We start from the raw sequence: 25,097 nt of genomic DNA on the forward strand, positions 1-25,097 counted from the left end.
ATATCACATATGTCGCTACGACGCCCCGTCTCGGGGCGCTGCAACGGTCTCAAAGCCCAACGCGCCCAGTCATTAGCACTTCCCTCATTGCAAGCCAGCCCGCGTCCCTGTTATCCCCAACGCCTAGACAATGCAGTTTACTCATCGGCGCAAACATCGTCATTACTGCGCTCAATCGCTCTCAATCATCTTTTCGGCAAGGTCGTTCAAAGGCCCGTAAAAATCCTTGCCGCTCGCGAGCTTGTGCTCGTCGACAAACAGCACGTACTGCTTGAAGCTCGTGTTGAGATGGGGCTCAAGACCGAGCTCTCTGATGATGCTGTAGTGGTGGCAGTAGACGTGGGCGTAGACTCGGTACATGCGCTTGAAGATTTGTCGAACGTGCGACGGGAAGTTCTTGGGGAAGGGAACGCCTGAGCCTTGCTGTCAATACCACGTCCTCGCATGCAGGGGGGAGTATACGTACCAATCCTGCTCGGCATCATCGTCTCGTTGTCGATGGTGCTTTGCACCCAGGTCATGAGGTGCTCAATGTAGTCCGGGGCTGACATGTGGGTTGGTTTCTTATACTGGTCACTATCCTGCCACAGATACTCGAATTCGTCCGTTGCCTTCATCTCGGGGCACGACTTGGGTGAGCAAAACTCGGTGATGGCGCCGTAGAGGAGATTGATCTGGTTGTAAAAGTCGACCACTATGCATCGTAAACGTCAGCCAGAACGGTACGCCGCTGCTGTCTTTCAACGCCTGGGATCCCTTACTGTTTACCGCCAACCACTCGTTCTCGTCCTCGCCCTCCGGCAGCTTCACGACCTTCCTCAGACTTCCTCCTCCCAGGGTCGCTTCGGCATACTGTCGCAGCGCAACACCATTGTTGCCTCCCTTGACAGTGCGCGCACGGAACTGGTTCCTACCGGCCTTACTGTTCCCGTCGCAGTCGTCGTCAGCGCTTGTCTCAATAACTTCGGGTTCATACGTCTTGATGACGGTCACGTCGCGAGTGACAGCATTGCTGCGCAGAGGGTCTGGTGCCGCTGGCGGGGGCGAAGGCATCGGCAGCGATGGAATGCCTCCCGCCAGCAACCCAGTCCTCACGCTGAGGTACTGCAAAAGGGACATCATCGGGGCCGCTGTTCTGGTGGTACTGACACTGTCATTCCCGGCACCGCGCTCATGTTTGCGGCTTGTCGAGAAGCGCTTGAGAGTTTGGATGCGTTTTAATACTGTCGTCGTTTCGTTTGGGATCCTGCATTCCATTCCAACGGTTAGCGGGGTAATGGAACAAATAGAATCCACAAGATGTACGCCGAGATGTTGTTTGGAGCATGCATACCTGCTGACGTCGGCGGACTTATGTGGTGGATGTAGGGGTCCGGTCGGTGGGAAAATGTAATGTTGGGGCTGAAGATCAACCTGGGATCGCAAAGGTTGCAGGTTAAGCAAGAGATGCGGTGCAGGTTGTTGTTTTGGGATATCGGTAAGGTGCTGGTCAAAGGGTCCTTCCTGCCTATTGTGTTGGTGGTGTTTATGCGCTTGCCCAATCGGTGTGGTTGCTGGGCTGCAAGGGCCGGCTTTATGGGTACTTCAGCCACATTCCCCCTTGTCTCTGTGGCTAGAGCACGGGGCCATCTCCGTTGCTGTTCCGCAATGACGGACAGCCGGACGCGGTCCCAGCTACGGATACGGAGTACTTCGCAGCTGTAAGACCCATTCTCCCAAATCCAATCGTTCGGGAGCCGATCCGTTTTTCGTGTCGAGCCATGCTTTACGGCGTCACTCCGGTTGAAAATCCAAAGCTTTGCAGACCGGGTCCTTACTCGTGTCTATCCATGCAAATCCATCACGCTCAGCCCCCTAATGAGTTCTACCGGCCGCTCATTTGAATAGCCTCAATACAAAGTGGGGAACAAGTCATCCCCGCACTCTCTGTTCCTGTTTCCCCTCTTTATCCCTCCCTCTGGGTCCAGGTAATGCCGGTCTGCTTTGCAACTACACTTGGGTGTCTTCGGTTGAGAAATGCCCGAGATTGTTCATTTTACGAAGGAAGCTCCAGACAGAGGCTAGAAATGCTCGTGACCCCAACCATTAGTCGTCATGGGTTGGGTGTCGATCTCCCAGGGTTCTGGTCGTGGCAGGCCTTCCCCGCGCAGACGGAAATCCGGAGACGACAACGCGAGTTAGTTTACAAATAGTTATCAGACCCGTTGTGGTGTCTAATAGATCTCTAGCTCTCAACAAGTTTTGGAAGCTGTACTTGGAAGTTCTGGGAGTTGTCTGTCGCCATGCGTGCCTTAGACATCGTGCCACTACTATGTACCCTGGTTGAGGCCAGGATAGACCGGCAGAGGGTCGTTCAGGCTTTCAATCCTCGCCGTACTGCCAGTTCTCCTGAGACGCCGCTGCAGGTAGGCAATGGCAACTTTGCATTCGGGGCCGACATCACTGGCCTCCAAACCTTCAGTCCCTTCGCGACTATGTCAACGTGGGGATGGCATAACTTCAGCTTGCCCACAGCTCCGGGTCAGACGTCAATCGATGGTTCGTTCGCTGAAGATATTGACCTCTAGGAACCAGACACTGATTACCTTCGCAGACTACCATGGCACTGAGTGGTGGACCCATGGCCGGCTCGTCCAGTACAACATGGCCAACCCGACAAACAGTGAGATTGCCGACTGGCTCCGCGAGAACCCTCATCGAATCAACCTTGGCACAATCGGCTTCTCTTTCAACGGCGGGAACATCACCACGGTCACGGAGAGCATGCTGGGCGACAAGGAACAGACCCTCGATATGTGGTCGGGTGTTATTCACTCGAGTTTCACACACAAGAACGCTTCTGTCAAGGTCGAAACCTGGGCCGATCCTAACTCTGACACCGTCGCTGTGGCCGTTGAATCAAAGCTTCTGTCATCCGGAGATTTGGCCATCTTTTTCGACTTTCCCTATCCGACGAACGACAAGTTTGGGGCGCCCTTCGTAGGTGCATTCAACTTGACCGACCAACACACGACCACTCTCGGGGAATGTGGAAAGAGCTATGCTACGATTCACCATAACCTGGCCACCGCAGAATACGACCTGCGTCTTGGATGGGATAGCGGTAGAGGTGATGGCAAGTTGGCATCACCAACCGACGGGAGCCATCGGTATGTCTTGTCCGCAAGTGGTACTGACAAGCTCCGCTTCACGGCGAACTTCGCACCTTCCAAGCTAGCAAGCCAACCCAGCTTCGACGAGATTGCGAAAGCGTCCCAAATTTGGTGGCCGACATACTGGTCTAGTGGCGCCTTCATCGACATGACCGCCACCGCAAACGCAAACGCAACCGAGCTCCAGAGGCGGACGATCCAGTCCCAGTATCTGGTAGCTGTCAACTCGGCATCGAACTACCCTCCGCAGGAATCTGGCCTCGTTAATAACGGCTGGTTCGGCAAGTTTCACATGGAGATGGTCCTCTGGCACAACCTCCAGTTCGCCCGTTGGAACCACTTCCCTCTTCTATCCCGCTCTCTGCCCCAAACCTATACACGTCTCCTCCCTTCCTCGGTCTCCCGCGCCTTGACGCAAGGGTATGCTGGTGCCCGCTGGGGCAAGATGACAGACCCCTCGACTATCGATGCCCCGGGTGAGATCAACACCCTCCTCATCTGGCAGCAGCCTCACCCAATGTACTTCGCCGAGATGGAGTACCGCCACGCGCCAACCACGGAGACCCTGGAGAAGTGGAACGAGATCTTGACAGCAACGGCTGACTTCATGGCATCCTTTGCCTTCTTCAACGAGTCGACTGGAGTGTATGACCTGGGGCCGCCAATGTACCCCGTCTCGGAGAACACAAATCCAAATGCCACAGTTAACCCTACGTTTGAGCTGGCATACTGGCGCTTCGGGCTCGATATCGCGTTGTCCTGGAAATCTCGTCTTGGGGAGCAGGCCCCTAGCACTTGGGAAAATGTCAGAGACAAGTTAGCACCTCTACCCATTATTGATGACACATACCCTGTCTACGAAGGCATTCAGGGAATGTGGACCAACATATCCACTGTACAAGACCACCCAGCAATGTCGGGTATTTTCGGCCTCCTCCCACCACCAAGATCAGGCCCTGCTTTGAACCGGACCACTCTGGAAAACACAGCCGCCAAGATCTGGGATCTTTGGGATCTCGACGAGTCTTTCGGCTGGGATTTCCCCATGCTTGCGATGAACAGCCTGCGGTTGGGTGACTCGCAACGAGCGGCTGAGTATCTTTTGCACTCGACTTTCCAGTTCGACGATGCGGGTTACCCCGTCGGAGGGACTAGAGTGCCCACGCCATATTTCCCTAGCTCAAGCAGTTTGCTCTTAGCAATGGCTATGATGGCGGGCGGCTGGGACGATGCTGAAGGCCCACACTTTCCGGAAAGTTGGAATGTTGTCGTAGAAGGTTTCGTGCCGGGTTTGTAGATGAATCAGGATGGTTAGCCTAGAGATTTATAAAGTTAGACATCCTCTCAAGTTGAACTCTCCACCAAGTCTGCATGACCAACTCGCCTCTCCTACTGTCCCTTTCAGCGTAGGTAAGCTCAGATACAATGTCAAAGTCGACCAAAGCTATTGCACGGGACAATCCACTTATTGATAAAACACTGGCTGGAATCCGAAATGTTTGATTTCCCTATGCTGGCGTCCGTCATAACAACCAGACCCAGGATGGCGAGCATTTCACAATATTCTGCTCCCCATCCAACCAGCCGTTTGCTGCGGCGTCGAACGACAAATATGAAGGGGTGCCGGTACGCCGTATCCTGGCGCTCATCCCACCAGCACCTGAAACTCCGCCTTTCCATCCTCTCGTCTTTCAAGTTGATATTCACTCCCTAATGCGCATTCAGGCGTTTTGCCATTTGATCATTCCAAGGGCTGCAGAGTACAAGAAGCTCCGGTGCGGTAGAGCAGAGCTCAGAGCAGAATTTCGCCCATATTCTCGCCTTCGAAGCCTAGCTTGCTCAACTTCTTGATGCGACTCTTGTCACGCGCCTTGTCTTGCTCCTTCTTCTCAGCGGCCAGCTTGTGCACCAGCTTAAGGTCAGCCGGCTCGTAGCCCGGTGGCGGGTCGTCGTCCTTGTCAAGGTCGATCTCGCCCAGAAGGAGCACATTCTCGCCGCGAACGAGGAAGATGCCTCTCTTTATGTCGGCAAAGAGCCCCGATGGGCGGGGTGGGTTCGCCTCCGGATCAGGATGGGCAAAGACACGTTCGATGGTGTCTTGAAGGACGAGGTTTGCTGGTGACGCGGAGAGTGTCAGTCATGGCGCCTATGCCACGCATCTGTATGCGATGCACATACCGAACTGATCCCAGCTGCGAAGGACACCGATCAGTTTGCGACCGTCACGGAGGGCGACCATAAGCTTTTCTACAGTCTGGCGTTAGCCAGCTACGTCAATTGCGCCTGCCTCAAGCCAAGCAGGCAACGGCAGTCGCGTGTTTTGCCTTACTGTCAGTAAGATCCAGCAACTGGGCGGCGGTGGTGAACATCTGCGGCGGGAGTTGAGTCTGTTGGGGAGGGGGCGGTGCGCGGCCGCCGAGAGCGGATTGGGCCCCCTGTGCAGGGGCGTCGGAGATTGTGAGGTTTTCCATGATTTTTCCCCTCGTTATCTGGTTGGCATTGGTATTTGAGAATTATTGCATTCGGACCAGTCCCAGTCCATCGATTATGGGCCAGGGGAGAAAATGCGAAAAGAACAAGCAAGAGCTTATGCGAGGGCGCCAAAAAGCATCATCGAGGTGGGAGCGTGCGTGTCGGTCGTGTCTAGTTTGATGGCAGTAGCCTTGCGATTCTGCCTCGTTTCGCTGCTGAGATACGAGCTGGAGTGTGGTGGGTAGGTAGAGTGGTGTTCGATCAAGCCATCATCATCGTAGGTCCACCCTGGTCACCTCTGCTCCTGTGGGCGACGGCGTTGTCAAGCGGTGCTTCAATGTTAGGTTGAGGTGGGTCCCAGCCGTCGTCGGAGGGAATGTTTTTGCGTCATCCGAAAAAGAAAACTGCAGGTGCCCTGGATGGATCCCGCCTGGACGGCAGCTGGCTGGTTGGTTGGCTGGCTGGGTTTGGAGCTGGCACTTTTGGGCGCAAACCCCGGCAGGAACTCCGAGCACGGATCGTCGGGTGACAGGCGTTTGGGCGGCTGGGGCACGTGAAAGGCGGGGCATGAGTCAACCCCCTGCTGTCAAAAATTCTGATGATCTCAGATGCATGCGGGGCATAGGTACAGTTGCTGATGTTCCTTCAGCACCAGTCACTGCTCTCGCCCTTGGAGGGGTATCAGCTTGACCAGTCTGCGTCCCTGCTTGGGCTCTCGCTCTCTCTCTGTCTCTCTCTCTCTCTCTCTCTCTCTCTCTCTCTCTTTTTTTTTTTTTTTTTTCCCTCCCTCTTCTTTTCCCTTATTCTTTTCTTCTTCTGTCAGTGAAGGACCATAACTTGAGCGCTTCGTGCCGCGCAATTGCAAGATATGGATGGAGGACGACCAGTCTTGGGCCCTCGTGTCACACGAACCTCCAGAGCTGGAAGCTTACTTTTACTTCTAGCTTTTTGTTTCTTTCTCGCCTCTGTGGAGACTACTTGCGCTCTATCTAATAAGCAGTGATGGGGCCCTTTCTTTGGTGTGTGTATGTAAAAGCAGAACCGACAGATCCGAAAAGCACTCATTCGGGTCATGGACGAAGAAGACTACGGTAAACTGTGATTTCAAGCCTTCCGCTTCGCCCGTTTGTAACGACCAAATACCCTCTTACGCACCAAAGCCAGGCTGGTTCATAGCTGTTCCCTTTTCCCACCATCTATAGCAAGCCAGCCGATAACGCCCATTCGTGATGCAATTGTTTGTTTCCCCCATAATCTTGGTTAATGAAAAATAATAATGTTTCGTTTGTAAAGCAGGCAACATCGCTGATTGACTTTACGTCCAACACGTTCAGAATCTCCGTTCCGAGACTGAGTACGAGGGGCCATTGGGGCTTGTGTGGTCTGCGTTTCGTGAGACAAAGTGTATAGCAGCGGCGAGGCGAAATCCGGGCGGCTCGCGGTGAATAAAGACCTTGCAGTAATGTTCGCGCAGGAAAGGTGCATGCGTCGCTTTCATATCATGAGCAAGGGACGAGGGACCAAGGCGCCAACGCGCCCATTGCGTATCATGACTTTTTCATAGTGCATCTAGTCAAGGCTTCAAGAAGCTCTGGCCGTGCCGCCAACGCTTCCTTGGCCTGGGTGTATGTCATCCATTGACGCTCCCTCTTGTGCTTCTCGGGCCAGTTGTCCTCTTGGCGAACGACTGTCGCTTCGTAGAATCGGTACAAGGACTTTGACGAGTCCTTGCTGGAGTGCTTCGGCGGGCGAGTCTCGACGATATCTCCCAAGTCATAGTTGATCTCGATGCTGATGCCTGCTTCTTCCCAGGCCTCGCGGGCCGCTGCCTCGGTGCACTCTTCGTCTGTCTCCCAACCACCTTTGGGCAACACCCAGCCTTTCCTACGAGTAGACTGGATGAGGAGAACGTAGTGCTTGTCCTCTGTGAGGGGAACAACGCCGGCAACCAGACGCTCGCCTTTGGAGTTGTAACCTGCAGGACAAGGTGTTAGTGGGTCCCGCGCTGCAAGCAGGCGCACCAGGGTTTGAGGGGAGAGACATAGAGAAGGGGAAGGGGAAAGCCTCTGCCCGCAATTGCGCACTTACGCTGCTTGCTTCTTCCTGTGCGCGACTCCATCGTCCGCTCCTTATGAGAGGAAGACATGCCAGGCAGCCTGTTGTTGTTGAATTCGCGGGAATTTGAAGTGGTGGGAGGGGTGTCGGAGGAGCTGACTAGGTAGTTGTGGGCTGCAGACTGCTCTGATATGTAGTCGCGGTAGCGTGGCGGTAGCGGTAGGTACGGCAACAACTTTTTTTTTTTTTTTTTTTTTTTTTTTGCTCCTTTCTCGCGGTTGATGTGCAAGTCAAAAAGGTGCCGGGGCGTCGGGGTTTGGCGAGGGCTCAAATGCTTTTCAGCGACATGATCGCGTATTCAGTAGGGCAGTTTCTTGTTCCAAACGGCAAGCGTTCGCTCTCTGAATCAAAGGTTATTGCGAGATTTGGAGAAGTGAATGGCGTGGTGATGGCGCGCGCTCTGTAGCTTCGGATGGTGTCGGTTGGGAGCTTCCAGATTCCGCTGGAGGCCAGAACCTGGTCTTGCCTGAACAGGGCACCACTCCCACACGGTGTGATCGTAGGCGCGGCAGAGCAAGAGGGAACGCTCGGATAGATTTGATTCACCACCTCTGGAGAAACGAGTGGGACCAGCCTGAGGTGTGATGGGCCAGCAAGTCGCACGCTTCCGGCCGGAGGGCAGATTTTGGCTGAACCGACGAGTAACTCGGGCGGCGGAAGTAACAAGCGGACGAAGGCGCAAAGTCGAGTTGAGCGGCGAGGGAAAAGCAGGCAGCAAGAGTTGTATGCTCAGCCTTGGCAAGCACCAGAGGCGAAGTACGGATGGAGGCGAGGTAGACACAAGGGCAGCGTCAGATATGACTGAGGCACCACCGACTGACGACAGACCGCACCTTGGTGAGAGGGTGAGGGCGAGTGTCGGGTAGAGCGTCTGGCTTACGACCTGGCCGGCAACGGCACAAGACTAAAAAAAAAAGACCAAAAAAAAACCCGAAAGGGTTCAACGTGGGAGAAGAAAGAGGTTGAAGCCGGGAAGGGCCAGGAAGGTTGAGGGAAAGCTGTTGTAGCAGTGGCTGTAGTAATAGCTGGGAGCTCTGGTGCAGACCAGAGGGTGGCATGTCTCGTGCCATAGCAGCAGAACGGGGGAACGGGCTTCAGGGGAAATTAAAGTTGATTTATATACTTAACCCTTTGAAGATGGAGCTTGTGCTCGAACAGCCCACGCGTGCTAAACAACTATGGAGGTGGCCCAGCTAGCATGTCCGGCCCAAAGAAAGGGAAGGGGGAAAAAAATTAAAAGAGAGGTCAGGGTATGATGCCAGACCAGGTTGGTAGCGGTAGGGAGTGCGTTGTGTGGCTGCGGCGTGTGAGTGAGATGCGAGTGTGTGTGGGAGAGGAAGTGGGCAATGGGAGGTGTGGGCTGAGCGTTAAAAACCGAGAGAAGATAAACACGGGCAAACGGTGCACCGTACCAAGCACAAGCAGTATGTACTGCGTAGGTAAGGTAAGGTAAGGAAGGTAAGAAACGAGAGAGGAAAAGGGAAGGGGGGAGGTGTGTGTTGTGTTGTGGGAGCGAGCAAGCATTGGGAAAGGACGGCGAGATGGGGTGAGAAAGAGAAAGTGAGTGACATGCATAGGAAAGCTTCCTGTTGGTCTCTGGGAGTGGGAGCCAGGGCGGGAGCAGGGACAGCTCCGGTTCTGAACAATGGAACCCCCGCCGGCCCAGGCCCAATCCAACCGGCGGAAACGGGGAGTACCTTAGGTAAGGTACCTAAGGCACCTTAAGAAGCAGCAAGAAGTGCCTTCCCGATCCTTTGCATCGAGCAGCAACTCCCGTCGCAGCGGAAATGGAAGCAAGAACAGCAGACGCCGCCGCTAATCTTCATGAAGCAAGCTGACGATCGATGGGGGTCCTGGGTCCCAGGTCCCAGGCTGGTCCAGCCAGACCCAGTGTTCCAGCGCTTTTTCGCGGTGCTCGGCGTGTCAGTGTCAGGCCTGTATCCCGTTCATACGACCTGGAAGATCACTCATCTTGGTTACGAGCAGGACATGGAACCCGGTCTTCCAATTCGCACCTTGCCAAGTCCTTCATTCACTTCACTGGACAATCCATCCCGCGCCCTCGTCGCCGCCAGCTCTGCCCCTCCTACCAAACGCCAAAGCCAAACGCCAAACACCAAACAACGCAGAGCACAACGCTTAAGCATTGGATGCCAAATGTGCCGCATGTCCTGCAGGCTCGGCATCCACTGCACTTGCGGCAGGGCATGTTCCCAAAAATGCGTTAGAGTGGTGGGGTGCTGCAGTCGGGTTTTGATGCGACTGGAAGACCGTTCCGGCAGTAATAGTAGGTACCTAAGTAAGGTAGGTAGGCACCTTGGACCTACCTTATCCACCAAGGGTCGGGTGCCTGAGGTGGTTACCAAACACCACGACACTGCAGTGTGTCCAGCAAACACCCCCGCCGTCAACCAGCGGCACGGGCTGCTTTCCCACCAGAACTGCCTTACTGAGTCCTCCCCCTGAGGAGCCAACTCGTCACGACCTGGAGGTAAGGTACCTACCTACCTACCTGTATCCGTAAGGTACCCAGCCAGGACTGCCACCGTTTTGCCGCTCCCGTCCCCGTGTCCGTCCAAGGTTCTCTCAGATTTTGGTTTCGCACCGTTTCCGAAGCTCTGCAACACCGCAGACATTCTTCGGCCTCAAGACCCTGCAACTCTCTCGCGTCATCAACCACTTTTCCCAGTCCTGTCGCCAGACGGCAAGAGATCCATCATCTTTGAAACCTGCGGGTGAACGGGCATGATAAAGACCTCTCTATTTCGCCGAGGTCTTGTCCAAAGAGGTTTAGAAGCCCAGAGTTAGGATGGCGTATCCTTTGAGTTTGCCTCGCGCCTCTGAAGGTTGCGTTGCGGCTTGCCAGAAAGAAGACTAAACCCTTCTGTCCAGTAACTATTAGCTACCTACCTACACACAGTGACTCCTCAACCTCGCCTGTTCTTGCTCCAATGACTCTCCCCACCAGACAACACCGCGCACGATCACGCCCTTCTGCTTCAAATCCACGCCCCCTTGTTTCCCTCTCTTGGCACGAGCCCTGCCGGTCCGTTTCCGTTTCTCAGTCGCCTCAATTGAGAAGGCAGAGCCGGTGATGCGACTGGAGCAAATGATGATGCTCCCAAGAGCCCATCATGAGCTTCATGTCTTGGCGTCCTCCTCTCAGCCAAGCGATGCAACGAACAAGCATATCGCTGGGAGATGTGTCCAATGCAAGCCATACCTTGCCGCTACTAAAACAAACGAGGGCAAGAACGTCGGTATGAACAGCCGTTGTCTGCACTTTCATCCATGGCCCGAGAACCAACGAGCTTGACCCTGCAGCGAGTGCACCACCGCCTACAGCGCGAATCTGTGTCAGCCAGCGAAGAATGACCTTCAAACCGGCATGCAAGCAAAGATCCTTCTGACCCCATCCACCCCCTCTTCAAACTTCAAAGCAGGGACTTGGCAACCGCCGCTGGGGCTGCTGCACTAAAGGACTAATTAAGATCGGGTGCAAAAGAGACCGGTCAGTGGACCCGAGGAACTTAGGCGCCTCCTCTGACATGCGGACAGCGTGGCAGATGGAGATATCGGCCTGCATCTCTGCTTGATGATCGCCTGTAGACGGACGACTTTGGTGTTGCATCCAAGTCATCAATGAAGAAAGACCCCAGACTCGACCCGTCCACGCGGGCCAGTTGGTTCAAACAACGAGACAGGTCTAGAGGTTGCTTCAAGACACGGCATTGATCAGCCGCTCGCATCACTGTTATTCTGTATAGAATCCGGAACCTTCTTGAGCCCAGGCTTCCAAGATGAACCGTCGTTCATCTTTGGCGTCTTCCAGAAGCGGTTCCACTGATCCGGTTCTCCCCTCGGGGGGCATGCAGCCAACCATCCAATGCAGTCCGTCCAAAGTAGAATTGGAGAGGCTACCGGAATGCATGCCACCACACTCCGTTGCCTCTCTGCACCACTGAAGGAGGACCGGCCTCTCAAACGACGACATGAGAATAAACCAATCCAGTCTTCCGGTTGTGTTCTGGTGACGGCTCATTGTGGGGGTTTCGCATGTGCCCAAGGCATTCTGAAGATCCGATTCTGTAAGTCATCCTCATGTTCATGGAGGAGTGAGGCACACTGCCATCCCACGCAACAATAACACAGCATCAATCCATGTACCCGTGCCTACCTAGGAGGTAGGTACCTTACCTTACGTGCTTACCTGCCTATTATACCAAAGGTGCCTTATTCCAGGTTGTGCCAGGTAAGGTAGGTAAGGTAGGTACCGAAAGGTAGGTAGGTAGGTAATCATGGATCGCCCACTATTGGAGGGGTTTCACAGCGTTCATACATAAAAAAGCTTACTGGACCACACTACGGCTCACTGAAATTGCGTCGGTAGGTAGGTACCTACTTTACGGTGCCCGGTGCAGCATGCCTCCCGCCAGGGCCTGGGCAGCTGAGCTTCATCTCAACGGCCTTGCGGGAAAGAAATAGTTGTACTTTGTCAAACTACGATCTACCGGCTGCATCGATCCCAAATCATACTCAACAACACCACGTTGTCACAGTCAATCCCCACGAGATAGACGAGTTACGTCGCAATTTGCACGTCGATACAGTCTTTGTGTAACTGTCAATTTCTCGACACCCTCTCTGATGGTGCGCCTCTCCTCCTCGTGTTGCGTCCCACCTTGTCTTCCGCCATCGCATCTCAACTCCTGGCCTCCATCTCTCGCGTCATTCCAGATCCGACAGAGCCGCCGCCACCATACCCTGGCTCCCCTGTCTTATGTGCAATTCCTCGAACCAAACAGAACCTGATTTTACTCAGTAATCAGTCGGGAGGTAACGCTGGCAGCTCGCATCACACGTGCTCCAAGCTCCGAGCTCCTGCATATCCGTGCCTCCATCTCTGTTCCGAAAGACTTGCAAACGGGCATCTTCTAAGCAGAACGCGGTGCAAAGCAATACCGAGAGAGGGCCAAGGGCAAGTACTCGAATCCGAATCACACACCCACAGGCCCTGTCGCGCTGGCAAGGCAAGACGATCCAAGACGTTGGGCTGGCAGTTGACGGTATATCGCACGCCACGGATGAGTGCCTACTGGCTGCAGCTAAGGTAAGGTAGGCAGGATAACGGCCAGGCAGAGATCAAGGTCGTCACACTTTGGGGATTCATGGCCCCATGTATTTGACGTTAATTGGCCGGTGCAGACTACAAATACAGACCGGCCCGTGATACTAGCAAGCTTCTTCGGTCATCCTAGAGCGAGCCTCATCGCAGCACGGCAAATTGTATCACACCTGCGCGCATTCCTTTGCTTCGCCTCGCCTCGCCTCTCGCCTTGCCTCGGAGCGCAAATTGCTGAACAGGGCAATAGTGCGCAGTCACACTTACAACCAACCAGCTGCACTTTACAGCGCTGCATCTCTCAGCAACGACGACGGGAGACAGCCAAACCCCCAAATCCCGTCCAGGCCGGGTCTGACGACAACACAACTGCCCCTCCATCCCAGGCTTCCCCGAGCCCCGCCATCCGAATTTCCCTCTGCTCCATGACCTGACGGCAGCGTGTTCCAGTCCGACGGGTTCCATTCGCAGGAATCTGTCCATCCACAACCCGCGATTCGACTACTGCAACAATTCTGTCGGTTTATCAAACATCGCCATCCGCTAAAAGCGGCTCCCGGAAACCCCAATCCTCGATCCTCGTCATTCCCAGGAAGAAAGGACCCCAGCCCTCCCTCTCGGGCGATGCGCGCTGCTACCTCCCGAATACCTGATTCACTTTTACAACGACCATCAGCCAACGTTCCGTGCTTGTCTAGCGCTAGTCCAGCTGGCTGCTTCCCTGGTGCGTTAGAGCGCGCAAGTTGCAGCAGACAGTCATGGACGCAACGAGCATGCAAACCCCTGGTGATGCATTGTCCTATATAACTCCAATCGGTGAGTCGTTCATCCTATTCTCTCCTCCAACCATCCGCCCCCGTGCAGTCTTTCCAGCCTGCCGTTGGCTCGTGGCATTTTATGGGGAAGCCCCCAAACGACCTCCCGTCACCTGCACATCTGCCTTAGTTGTTTTTGCCCTCTTTTTTTTTTTTTTTTCCTCGTCATTTTCCCCTCGAGTCTCTGCGACCGTCAGTGTCACTCCGTTATCATTTCTTGTGTCACACACCACCGTACAGGGCTTCGCTGTAAGTCTGGCCTGATTACGGAGACGTCAACTTGGCGACGTCAACGTTGAGGGGGGGCAGGCTGTGCGCGCAGGTCTGACTGAGGGAGTCTATTTCACGCTCGCTCAGCTAGCTGCTATCAATGTTGGAGCCGCGTTCCCTACAGTGGTTTCTCCATAATCACTCGAATGTCCTTCATTTCTTGGCCGTCGCTGTAGAGACAACAAGTCATGTCGTCCAACAAGACAATGAGATGTAATCTAGCAACATAACATATCACGAGCAAGTGCCCATATTGAGGGACTAGCTTTGAAGGATTTCCGTCATCTGAGAAACAGGACTTCATAGCCATTAGCCTTGCTTTTTTACTGACGTAAGTCTAGGATATTCGAACTCGTCGCGTTGTGGTTATTGTGGCCGCCAAGGCAAGAGTCAGTCAAAACGTGAATTGCATCCCACGTCCCCCTTGCTCCCCCCTCGTGATAAGCCCGAGACTTCGGGTCACTATGTTATATCTTGCAATGATATGGCGTGTTGTTTTGCGTTGTGGCATACCACTCTCACGTGGGCTGCACGTGGGCTGGTGTTGTCGGCGATTTGCAGAAATAACTGAGAAAGATGATTTGATCAGCACTAACATGGATGTCGACCTCCCAGGCTTCTCCTACTACGCCAAGGCCACATTACTCACGCCGGAATACTATCAGACGTTATTGGATCATTACTGGAGGCGTTCGGGAACTACTCTGTATCGGCCAGATCAACTCCACGCGTGCTGTGTTCACTACACTCTGCGCCTCGACTCCACTCAGTTCAAGCCAACCCGGGATCAGCGCCAAACGGTGAACCGTTTCAACAAATACGTGACTGGCGAGGCTTATACGACGGAAGCGGCCCGCCTCCACCCTCGGTCACGCGAGCAGGCCAAGAAACGGGATTCAGAGTTTGACCTGATCGAGAGGATCCATGAAGCGGAGCATGAGACCCTGCAGGTACCGCCCGAACCCGCTCACAGGTTTACTGTGACTTTGGAGGAAGATGACTTCACCGAGGAGAAATACCTCGTGTACGAGAACTATCAACGTATCGTGCACAAGGAGGACCCCGCAGACATCACAAGGCGTGGGTTCAGGCGCTTCCTTTGCGAGTCTCCTGTTCAACGCAAAACCGTCAAGACGGCCGACGGCAAGGACCAGGTTCTGGGCTCGTTCCACCAATGCTACCGGCTAGATGGCAAGTTAGTGGCTATCGGTGTATTGGATCTGCTTCCTCACTGCGTCAGCGCCGTATACTTTCTCTACCACGAGTCTATCCACAAGCATGCTCCTGGAAAGCTCGGTGCCGTTCGCGAGATCGCTTTGGCTCGGGAGGCTGGATATCGTTACTGGTACCCAGGTTTCTACATCCATACCTGCCCGAAGATGCGATACAAGATGGACTACAATCCTCAGTACATCTTGGACCCAGAGACACTGACATGGGACCCCATGGACAAACGCGTGATGGATTTGCTCGACGAAAAGGCTTACCTGAGTCTTTCCAGGGAAGCAAAGGGACGCCCGTCGGCTGAAGGCCAAGGTCGGGGGTCTGCAAAAGGGAATGACGGTGGTGAAACGAAGGTCAGCTCTGATAGCATGGATGAGGACAACGACAAAGTGGATAATGAAAACGACGATGACGATGACGACGACGACGACCATGATGATGATGGTGAAGACGACACTTTTTTGTTCAACACCGGCATGCCAGGCATCATGACACTGGACGAGATTCGTGCTTTGATCGAGATGGATCACCTCAAGCTACGCATAGACGGGTCCGGCATGCTCTTTGAGACGGGCGACCTAGTGGCATGGCATCGCCAGGACATCGGAACGAGTGGCTGTCTGAAGGCCGGCATTGCAGAATTGATTGCGGCCCTCGGGCCTGATCTGCTGGAAGGACTTGTCATCGACTTCTGGAACCCGAATTTCTAGGTCAAGAGCATGCAGCAGCAAACAGCATTGCAGCATGGCTATTCAGCATGATGTTGCCACTATGGGCTAGATAGCGAGTAGCGTCTATTGAGACTTTGCGAGGACACCCAAGGCTTCTAGACGTCTGCACATGAAAAAATTCCAATAATCTAGCTGATTGACTCGTCTTAGTAGATGCAAAGCTAGTGAAAACAGGTATATGTCTCGTTTGAATATCGTGAGCATCACATATGGGTCCTGTAGAACGAAACAGCATATGTGCTAGCTGAGTAACCAAATGTGGTGGTATGCAGCTTTCAATCAGAGTGTGTGACTGGCCACATGGGCAACTTTTCTCTTCGTTTTATGTCAACTGTAAAGTTCTAACCGTCGAAGTGCAAGCTTCTCAAGGGCTTTCAACGGTTTTTTCATACCTACTCTGAATCGTTCAGTTTTCTTCAAAGTGATCGTCACACACACTGTGCCATCAGTGCAGGAGACGTACGCTTCCACACTCCACCAATCGAGTGCAGGAAAGCCCAGGAACAAGAGATAAGAATACTGTCTCGGTCCGAAGGGAAATATGTCTTGGCAGATCTTGTTTAGCCTGTTCAAATTGCTCAAATGGTATTGCGTGAAATACCCCATCCTGTAAACAATTGTGAAGGCAAAGGTCAAGTTCAATATAGATGTAGTCACCATTTCTTTTTGCCATTTTCGTCTAATTTGTCTGTGGTTTCATCCAAGTAAACCTACGATTTACAAGGACATAACCAGCGACGTACAAAGCCAAGCAGACAATATTTTGTTCACTCCATCTACGCCACGTTAAGTTGACTACCTCAACATACCAATTCAATTGAACAGCATATGGTGGCCCTTTACTATCACAGTTGAGGTAGTGGAACGAATCCATCGCCATGAATAAGAAAGAAAATAGAGTTGTCCACGTAGCATTTGAATCACCAGTGACCCCAGAAGAAAGCCAACCATCTCAATAGCTTGTCGTTCCGATCCGGACAGCTCGCGCCGGTCGGCCCCACACCCCGCGGACCCCACCATCCCAAATCCCTGCAGTGTCCCTGCTGAACATTTGCTTGGTGAAATCTAATCACGGTCTATGCAACTTTTTGCGACGACTACCTGCCGCGATTCGAACCCGAAACTCCCAAACAACTCGCTACGGAGCCAGCAATTCAAAATTGCAGGAGGTTACCGGACGACGACGCCGGAAGAAAGAGCAATATAGTCAGAGTAGCGAGCCAGCATTCTCAAAAGAAGCCATGGCGTCGGCCCAGCAGGTTCTGCTCTCCCCGGCAGAGCTTGCCTACCTTCACTCAACGCTCTCTCTCACGCCGCCAATTCGCCCAGACGGCCGGAAGGCGAACCAGTTCCGCCCTCTCACTGCTGAGACGGGCATTCTCCCCGGCACCAACGGCAGCGCACGTGTGTGCTTCGCCGACGGCACCGAAGCAATCGTGGGCGCCAAGGCTGAAATCGAAAAGACGCCCAGCCCCTTCGGCAGCGAAGACGACAGCGAGGAAACGAGAAAGCTGAGAGAGGCGGGCGAGGAGGCAAGAGGTCGCAATGAGTGGCTTGAGATCACGGTTGAGATTCCCGGATCGAGAGACGATGACGCCGCGACCGTTTTTCTGGCAAACATGCTGAGCGAGGCGCTGCTCGCCGACGGAGAGTTCTCAAAGAAGCTGCGCATCAACAACCGATTTCATTGGAAGCTCTATCTTGATGTTTGTAGTCCCCTCGCATCATTCTGGGCCACTGTCGCTGACTTCTTTTTGCCCTACAGATTCTCCTGATCTCGCCGCCCCTGTCCTATCCGCTACCTCTGCTCTCCCTCACAACCCACATCGCGCTGCTGGCGACCCGCCTCCCGCGTCTCAAGTCAGAGGGTGACGAAGACCCGATGTTTGATGACGATTGGGAAGCCTCGACATTCCTGTATCCTCGCGACGGTGGCGGCGTTTCGACCACGCGGCCACCTATCACTCTGCTCGTTATCGCTGTGGGAGGAAACATCATATTCGACCCTGCGCGCGAGGAGCTGGCGGTCGCCGAGTCAGCGTTGGCGGTGTCTGTCGCGGAGGAGAGGAGGGCGACCGACGCCGGAGCTGGAGGTATGGAAGTGGATGGTGCGGGCAGAGAGCTGAAGCTGCTTGCCGTCAGGACCGTTGACCCGCCCTCGAGACTGACGGCGCCGGGTGTGCTCAACTCAAACAATCCTGCGACCGGTCTCGCTGGCACGCCTTCGAAGCAGCCGCCGACTCTGCCACATGCGGACGGCCAAGCTGCAGAGGGCGTCTGGAAGCCGCCGATAGGAGGTACCAAGCTCAACGTACTCGAAGCTATGATTGCCAAGGTGCTGGAGAAGGGAGGCATTGCAGACGAGGTGCTGGATGGCGTCGCTGGAGTGGATTTGTCCTAATGCTACGGGGGTAATCGGACCGGTATTTGTTTACGTTTTCAATGTGCATCAGGAAGGCAAGGGGGGAAGACAAAAAGTCATGATACCAACTGGTGGTTCTGGTTTGAGAGAGGTCATGTTGTACAGATTTCTTTTACGAGGGTATATCACAAAGTGGTCCTCCACCTCTTATACTGACTGACTAGCGTTGATGATACCTCAGAAGATGCCAAACCACTTCTTCCTCGGCTCGCCCTCCGCGGGCGTCGTTTCAACAGCTCCGGATACAGGTGGAGCGTCAGCGACAGGCGCCGGCTCGTCAGCACCCTCCTTCATGCCCAAGAAGTTGGCAATGGGGTTCTGCTTGTCCAGCCCGTGCTCCTTGCGGTAGTATTGACGTTTGGCAACGTCGTCGGTGTGGCGCGTGTGCATGGCAATGGCTTTCTCATTGCGGTCGCGCTCGTGCAGTTGGAGGACTCTGATCCAGGTCTGGACAAAGTCGACCGGATGACTCCAGAATTCGGAGGCGGGCGGGAGCAGGTGCTTGAATGGGGATGTGTGGGTGAAGTTGAGGTACAAGCTCGTGACGGCTAATGTTGTGAGGGTTCCCTGTTGGTCCCAGGATTAGTTGATGCCTGTTACAGGGTCCGTGGAGGGGTCCTGATCATACCATGGTAATGAACAAGTGAATGGCCTTATTATTCACAAACCAATGCGCCCACGTTCCCTCAGGGGCTGGCATGCCCGGATACTCCTTTACACGCTGCGCGCGCACCTCCTGAGAGCTCAGCTGGCCGCCATAATGCTTCGGGAGACCCTTCTTGGGCAAGCGAGAGCCGTGTGAGGGTGGATTGAACTTCTCGGGCTTCTCAAGGACGATAGGGCCCTTCGCGCCCCCGGTCGAGGCATACCGGACAATCCAAACGGCATTGCCACGGAAGGCCGCCGGAGCTGGGCCGCCGGTCGCTCTCACTGCCCCGGCGCGCCACATGGGGCTCAGGGCCGGGAGGAGGAACCTGGGGAGGATGGTTGAGGCCGTCATTGATGTGTCGTGTGCTGAGATGTCCGCCACACAAGATATTTTCCCGGGAGCCGCAGGTTTGAGAGACGTGGTCAGCTGGGCATATGAGACTTTTTTAGGTTCCAGGCTAGTGAAAGCGTTTCACGGCGTCATTGAGGCTCTGGGCTGGATCGGCGGGATCATCAGGTGCGCGGTCGGGCGGTGGGTTATGTGTCGGGGCTTGGAAAAAAGAAGCTCCAGGAAGAATTTCTTCGCGGCCGGCGACGTGTGGAGCTGCGTCCGTCCGAAGCCAAGTTAGAGTCTAAGGCGCACCAACACCAACGGGTCGCCGAACTTCCACCGCGTTGGGTACGTATCCCGGGGTACAACCTCTCGTCGTCATCCGCTATGTTCGATTCTCGCGAGAGAATAGAGTGGTCCTCCCCCCCACTACACTGTATCGGTGAGGTCCTCGATTCGACTGCGAGATTGACTCGCCCGGGCTCTGCGGTATCAGACGCCGAGGGAAAATACGCAGGAATTGCTGGGAATATTCAGGAATCCCAGTCGAAGCTCGGGAAACGGGATGGACGGGGCGGGTTACCTACGACATCCAACAAGCGGCGGCGGCGGGCTCTAAAAAAACTCGTCAACTGGCAGGGAAGAGACTGCGAAAAAGTCCCCGCTGGCCCGCCCAGTTCACCAGCGCACCAGGCCAACCACTGGGCTGGAAACACCGAAGCGCAGCGGACCAAGTGATGTTCCGGCTCAGTATCCGGTTTTGCCCGGGTAAGCGACCCCGGACGCATGACCATCTTAGCAATGCTGCACATCTGATTGGCGGGCGCGTCGCCACAGCTGTGGCTTGTGCACTGTGGGAGAGCGAGTGAGTGAGCTCATTCCAGGCGCAGGTGCCTTGCTGCCGGCTGTTGTCATAATTAAAATCGGATAGTCTTAGGTTGAGCGTGGTGGCCGTAGCCGTGGCCGTGGCTGTCGTCTCGTCTTTTTCCCTGGCCCGATCCTCTCTCAAAACTTTTTTTTCTTTTCCCTTTTTCTCTCCCAACACTCCTGAACATCTACCAACCTCAACGACCTTGACGACTTTGCAAAAGACTTCTTCTCTTTTGCATCTCATTACCTGATACCCCCTTTCGACCTTCTTCTCCTTAATAACACTTTTAATCCGTCAAAATGGCCGGTGGTAAGTTTCCTTCCTGCGGCGCGCGCATCTTCATGCTTCCCCTTTGAGCCGTGCGTGGTTGGCGAATCCCCGAAATCCCACGCCGAGGTGTTTCTTGTCTGTCGCCGACGAGCCATTGAGCAGCAGCACGCTTTTCGATGAGCCCAAAACGACACGGACTTGTTTCCCGGGTCTTTTCCCCTTCGAATCGACCACCTGCGAACCCTTTATCATGTGCGACTTGATCTCGATCACATCCCAATCTCATGCGCCATTTTCCTGGGGCCCTTCGCTTGCAGGGGAGTCACCGGCAACTGGGTGGGAATGGGGCTGCGCGACAAGTCAACTGGCAGCTGGTGACGATCGCCCTCCATCGGTGAGCGAATTTCGCTCACGAGAGACGTTGGCTTCCAGCGCAGACACACCTTGGCGGTTTTTTTTTGGGGATTTTCTGCCTTAACAACGCATGGAAGCAGCACACAGCATGTGAGCAGATTTCACTGACCTCGGCAATGTAGGTGATCTCAAGAAGGGTGCCAACCTCTTCAAGACCCGTTGCGCTCAGTGCCACACCGTCGACAAGGACGGCGGCAACAAGATCGGCCCTGCTCTGCACGGCCTCTGGGGCCGTAAGACCGGTTCCGTCGAGGGTTACTCCTACACCGACGCCAACAAGCAGAAGGGCATCGAGTGGAACGACAAGACTCTGGTATGCGACTTCGGCTTTTCTCTCGCCCTGCGACATTCACTAACGCTATCCCTTACAGTTCGACTACCTCGAGAACCCCAAGAAGTACATCCCTGGTACCAAGATGGCCTTCGGTGGTCTCAAGAAGGAGAAGGACCGCAACGACCTCATTGCGTGCGTTCACCACCCGGAACTATCTCTAAATCAACACAATTGGACTCGATTGCTAACATGTGCTGTGCAGCTACCTCAAGGATGCTACGAAATAAATTTGGTGACGTGTAACGATAGGACTGCATTAGACGGATTGGCGATTTGCGAATTGTATCATAGACCACTAGAACAGTGTGTTTTGGGGCTTCATCAATAGCCCCCATTTCATCTCGAACATTCTCCTCTTTCAAAACAATGAAGATGTAATACCACCAAACATATTTTTTTATTTTTTTTTCGGCTTGCGATCGGCAGACTCGTCCATGATGTAACCCGCTTAGCTAGTCCCGAAATCGAGTCGCACGCGGAATCCAGATCAAGGAACAAAAAAAAAAAACAAAAAAAAAAGCACCTGCTTACTCATGTGATGCGAACAGCATTTCTCCTTTGTCTCGAGCCAATCAGATGACTCGTCTTGCATCGATATCCCAGCAATGATCAGTGGAACTTTTCCAGGCACAGGTTACAGAAAAGGAGCCGCCGTTTGCAAAAATAGCTGGCGAGACAAAGGGACTTAAGTACGGATTGGCGCGATTGTGAGGATGCGGCTCGAGTTGTCGTTTTGCCATGGTTCTTCCCCGATTCATGGTACGTGATTGTCACTTCTCCACTCTCAATGGCCAATCGCCGTCGCATCGCATACGGCTTGTATGCAAAGAAACTCTCGCTCCCCCATCCTGGGATCCTCAGGGCATCGCATGATGTCCTACTCATCATGATGTAGGTGCTTGAGAAAGTATTGCTAGGAACTATCGGGGCGTATATACCCCATCATTATCATCATTGCTCGAACTGTTGTCTATGCAGGTCTACCTTGCATCAAATTCCACGTTAACTCTGATGGTGCAATTTCGCAGCCAGCTTCCTGTACGTCTCCGGGTTCGGCACGCTGGGCTTCGTCTTGTTCAGCGCAGCCTCCCAGTCGTCGCGCGTAAGGGCCGGCTCTCCGCCCTCATACCGTAACACGCACTCGTCAAGAGCGTTTTTGTACAAACCGTACAGATCGGCGCCGCTGAAGCCCCTGCAACGGGCGTCTCTCGCGATGCTCTCAATCTCTGCCCCATCCGTGCCGCCGATGCCATTTCGGACAATCGTGCGGAGGATATCCACGCGCTCGTCCTCGGTAGGGAGGTCGACAAACAGGAGCTTGTCGAGACGCCCGGGACGCAGGACGGCGGGGTCGATCATGTCGGGCCGGTTACTGGTACCAATGACGTAGACCTCGCCTCTGTCGCCGGCGCCGTCGAGCTCAGCGAGCAGTGCGTTGACGACACGGGCGCCGGCCTCCGTGGTGGTGTTCTCTCTCTTGGGCACCAACGAGTCCATCTCGTCAAAAAAGAGGATACACGGCGCGCAGGACTTGGCGCGCGTGAACAGCTCGCGGATGGCCCGTTCCGACTCTCCCACGTACTTGTTGAGCAGCTCGGGGCCCTTGATGAGGATGAAGCTTGCCTGGGCATCGTTGGCGACAGCCTTCGCGACGAGCGTCTTTCCGCAACCCGGGGGACCGAAGAGGAGGACGCCTGCGGGGCGCTGCTTGCCGAACTTCTGGAAGAGGAGAGGTTCCTTGATGCGGCGAACGATGGAGACCTGGAACGCGGCGCGGACAGAGTGCAGGGCGCCCACCTCGGACCAGCTTGTGCTGGGGATGGAGGAGAAACCTTCCCGGCGCATGTAAGGGGTGTGTTCTGCGATGGCATCGACGAAATCCTGCTGGCTGACGTGTACGCGGGTGGGATTTGAGTAGGCGGGGTGTTCGATGTAGTCGTGGTACAGGCAAGTGTCATCGTAGACTCTGTCCCAGGTTTTCACGTCGTTTCCGTCCGTCATGTCCATCCTGTCCGCCTCGAGCGTGTTCCTCGCTCTCGCATCCTCCAGGTCTAAGAAGCGATCGCTCGCCTTTCGGTTCGCGACCTGGACCACGGCACGGATGTCGTCTCCCACGAAGCCGTGAGTGCGGACAGCCAAGGCCTTGAAGTCAACTTCTGGAGGGATCTCGAGCTCTCGCGTCAACACCCTGAAAATCTCCTCGCGGGCATCCGTATCGGGCACCTTGACTGTGATGGTCTGGGCGAAATAATCCGGTCTCCTGAGAGTAGGATCAATCAACTCGAGCTTGCTTGTCGTGGCCACAACCACGACCCGCGGCCCACCCCCAATCTCCTCTCCCTCTCGTAGACGTCGCATATTCAGCTTCAGCTGTGTGATGACCTCGTGATCGAATTCACTCTGATTGCTGCCCTTCGCCATGTACTCATCCAAGTGCTCGATCAAGAGGATGCACGGCGCAACCTTCTTCGCTTCGTCTATCACGTCTGTTATGATCTTGGCGACCTTCTCTGGGGACCGGGTCTCGGCCAGGTATCGTCCTAGGGAGACGACGGGCGTCCTCGTTCTCCATGACAACGAGCGAACAAGGGACTGCTTTCCAGTGCCCGGCGGGCCGGAGACGAGAATTCCGACCGGTTGCTCGCCAAAGGGGAGGAAATCTTCTGGTTTTCGGGCACGCGCAAATACATAACGACTTAGTTCCCGTAGGATGCCTCCGACTCCCCCGAGAACTACGGAGCCATGCGGGATCTGCTCGGGGCCATACTTGCTTGCCTTCAGTGCCTTCTTTGTCGTCGTTGTCGTCCTTGCCTCGGCTCCGTTAGCCTTGGCCTTGGAGTTTACAATGGCCGAAGCATCGCTGACCGCTCCTGCTTCCACTCCCGCGCCATTTGCGTCAGGCTCCGGAGACAGGCGCCGCTTCTTCGTGCTCTTGCCCTCGGAGCCCTGTGCCGTAACTGCCGGCGCAGGACTCGCCGGGGTCACATTCCAATGTTTCGTCATCTGCCTGTTCAGCAAAAAGCGGTCCTCTTCCTGTTGTATCGATCAGCGAGTCGCTCATTCCATAAGAAGGGGGGGGAGGAGGATGAGCGCTCACCTTATACGCCTTCTCTGCCAGTTCTTGGGCTTCGAGAAGGTCGTCGCTGTCGTCATCCTGCTCCATCTCCTCTTTCCGAAAATCTAGAACCCTCTCAATGGCATCCTCGAGTGGTCTTCGCTTCTGTCGGCTCAGACTACTGTTACTCCTCTTGATGCTCTCGTAGATGCCCGTCACTGTCAGTTTCGCTGGCTTCTTCTTCCCTTCGCCCTTCTTGGAGCATTCGCTTTGGCGCTCATCCTCCAGCTTCTTGACGATTTGATATACATCGCGATCGAGGCCTGTTCTCAGGCTTATCCGGGCCATGGTGTCTTGAAGCTGAGCTGGATACAGGATGAGATTCCGTCCTCACGCTTGCTTTCGACGACCCAAGAAAAAAAGTTGCGATCGGAGTCCTTATAGCGTTTTTTAATTGGCTGGGAGCCATTGGATCTCCACTAAAAAGTTGAGCAGTGGGGGGCGGGGATACCTCCGAAGCTACGAGCTTATGCCTACTTCAGTCAATCGTCTGTCGTCCATGGTCAGCACCGGGAAATGTACCTGTCTTCGCCGAACACAATTCATACAATTCGCATGAATTGGCCATAGGTTTCCCTGTGACTCTTTCATGATTCTTCATCTTCACCAATAAGCCTAGAAAGGTACGCTAGCAGGCGGTAAAAAGCTGCACTGAAAGTTCGAAAGGGAAAGAAAAAACAAAAACACGATCTGAGCATGCCAATGACTATAATGAGCGTCTTTTCATTTACATTGCATGGCTATTAACGTCTTCAACAGAAGTCATTGGTTGAGGACTTTGTCATCGGAGA

General features: G+C 54.4%; 10 protein-coding genes across 10 annotated transcripts; 4 read left to right on the plus strand and 6 right to left on the minus strand.

Moving 5' to 3' along the window:
* Nucleotides 1–171: 171 nt before the first annotated feature.
* Nucleotides 172–1,175, minus strand: mob1-1 (putative maintenance of ploidy protein mob1; the record flags this gene model as incomplete). The annotated part of the gene is made up of 4 exons (XM_036634590.1): nucleotides 172–413; nucleotides 467–694; nucleotides 762–922; nucleotides 1,150–1,175. 4 exons carry the CDS (start codon nucleotides 1,173–1,175, stop codon nucleotides 172–174), a joined length of 657 nt encoding a protein of 218 aa, XP_036499626.1.
* A 42-nt stretch (nucleotides 1,176–1,217) lies between these two features.
* Nucleotides 1,218–1,762, minus strand: CGCS363_v002742 (uncharacterized protein; the record flags this gene model as incomplete). Its single annotated transcript, XM_036634591.1, has 3 exons — nucleotides 1,218–1,246; nucleotides 1,334–1,612; nucleotides 1,717–1,762. The coding sequence occupies 3 exons, from the start codon at nucleotides 1,760–1,762 to the stop codon at nucleotides 1,218–1,220; spliced, it is 354 nt and encodes a 117-aa protein (XP_036499625.1).
* A 520-nt stretch (nucleotides 1,763–2,282) lies between these two features.
* Nucleotides 2,283–4,449, plus strand: CGCS363_v002743 (uncharacterized protein; the record flags this gene model as incomplete). Its single annotated transcript, XM_036634592.1, has 2 exons — nucleotides 2,283–2,538; nucleotides 2,594–4,449. The coding sequence occupies 2 exons, from the start codon at nucleotides 2,283–2,285 to the stop codon at nucleotides 4,447–4,449; spliced, it is 2,112 nt and encodes a 703-aa protein (XP_036499624.1).
* A 495-nt stretch (nucleotides 4,450–4,944) lies between these two features.
* Nucleotides 4,945–5,623, minus strand: lsm1 (U6 snRNA-associated Sm-like protein LSm1; the record flags this gene model as incomplete). Its single annotated transcript, XM_036634593.1, has 3 exons — nucleotides 4,945–5,267; nucleotides 5,331–5,399; nucleotides 5,482–5,623. The coding sequence occupies 3 exons, from the start codon at nucleotides 5,621–5,623 to the stop codon at nucleotides 4,945–4,947; spliced, it is 534 nt and encodes a 177-aa protein (XP_036499623.1).
* Nucleotides 5,624–7,171: 1,548 nt separating this feature from the next.
* On the minus strand, nucleotides 7,172–7,770 carry aps1 (Diphosphoinositol polyphosphate phosphohydrolase aps1; the record flags this gene model as incomplete). The annotated part of the gene is made up of 2 exons (XM_036634594.1): nucleotides 7,172–7,599; nucleotides 7,713–7,770. 2 exons carry the CDS (start codon nucleotides 7,768–7,770, stop codon nucleotides 7,172–7,174), a joined length of 486 nt encoding a protein of 161 aa, XP_036499622.1.
* A 6,772-nt stretch (nucleotides 7,771–14,542) lies between these two features.
* Nucleotides 14,543–15,880, plus strand: CGCS363_v002746 (Arginyl-tRNA--protein transferase 1; the record flags this gene model as incomplete). Its single annotated transcript, XM_036634595.1, has 1 exon — nucleotides 14,543–15,880. The coding sequence occupies one exon, from the start codon at nucleotides 14,543–14,545 to the stop codon at nucleotides 15,878–15,880; it is 1,338 nt and encodes a 445-aa protein (XP_036499621.1).
* A 1,262-nt stretch (nucleotides 15,881–17,142) lies between these two features.
* On the plus strand, nucleotides 17,143–18,302 carry RRP42 (Exosome complex component RRP42; the record flags this gene model as incomplete). Its single annotated transcript, XM_036634596.1, has 2 exons — nucleotides 17,143–17,607; nucleotides 17,667–18,302. 2 exons carry the CDS (start codon nucleotides 17,143–17,145, stop codon nucleotides 18,300–18,302), a joined length of 1,101 nt encoding a protein of 366 aa, XP_036499620.1.
* A 198-nt stretch (nucleotides 18,303–18,500) lies between these two features.
* Nucleotides 18,501–19,323, minus strand: CGCS363_v002748 (uncharacterized protein; the record flags this gene model as incomplete). Its single annotated transcript, XM_036634597.1, has 2 exons — nucleotides 18,501–18,890; nucleotides 18,952–19,323. 2 exons carry the CDS (start codon nucleotides 19,321–19,323, stop codon nucleotides 18,501–18,503), a joined length of 762 nt encoding a protein of 253 aa, XP_036499619.1.
* Nucleotides 19,324–20,472: 1,149 nt separating this feature from the next.
* Nucleotides 20,473–21,418, plus strand: CYC1 (Cytochrome c; the record flags this gene model as incomplete). Its single annotated transcript, XM_036634598.1, has 4 exons — nucleotides 20,473–20,482; nucleotides 20,980–21,170; nucleotides 21,229–21,323; nucleotides 21,394–21,418. The coding sequence occupies 4 exons, from the start codon at nucleotides 20,473–20,475 to the stop codon at nucleotides 21,416–21,418; spliced, it is 321 nt and encodes a 106-aa protein (XP_036499618.1).
* Nucleotides 21,419–22,193: 775 nt separating this feature from the next.
* CGCS363_v002750 (putative AAA domain-containing protein) lies at nucleotides 22,194–24,594 on the minus strand (the record flags this gene model as incomplete). The annotated part of the gene is made up of 2 exons (XM_036634599.1): nucleotides 22,194–24,224; nucleotides 24,289–24,594. 2 exons carry the CDS (start codon nucleotides 24,592–24,594, stop codon nucleotides 22,194–22,196), a joined length of 2,337 nt encoding a protein of 778 aa, XP_036500660.1.
* Nucleotides 24,595–25,097: the final 503 nt, after the last annotated feature.

Source organism: Colletotrichum siamense, assembly GCF_013390195.1.
Source record: "Colletotrichum siamense strain Cg363 chromosome Unknown KSG_Cg363_contig02, whole genome shotgun sequence".
In the NCBI taxonomy this organism is placed as follows: domain Eukaryota; kingdom Fungi; phylum Ascomycota; class Sordariomycetes; order Glomerellales; family Glomerellaceae; genus Colletotrichum; species Colletotrichum siamense.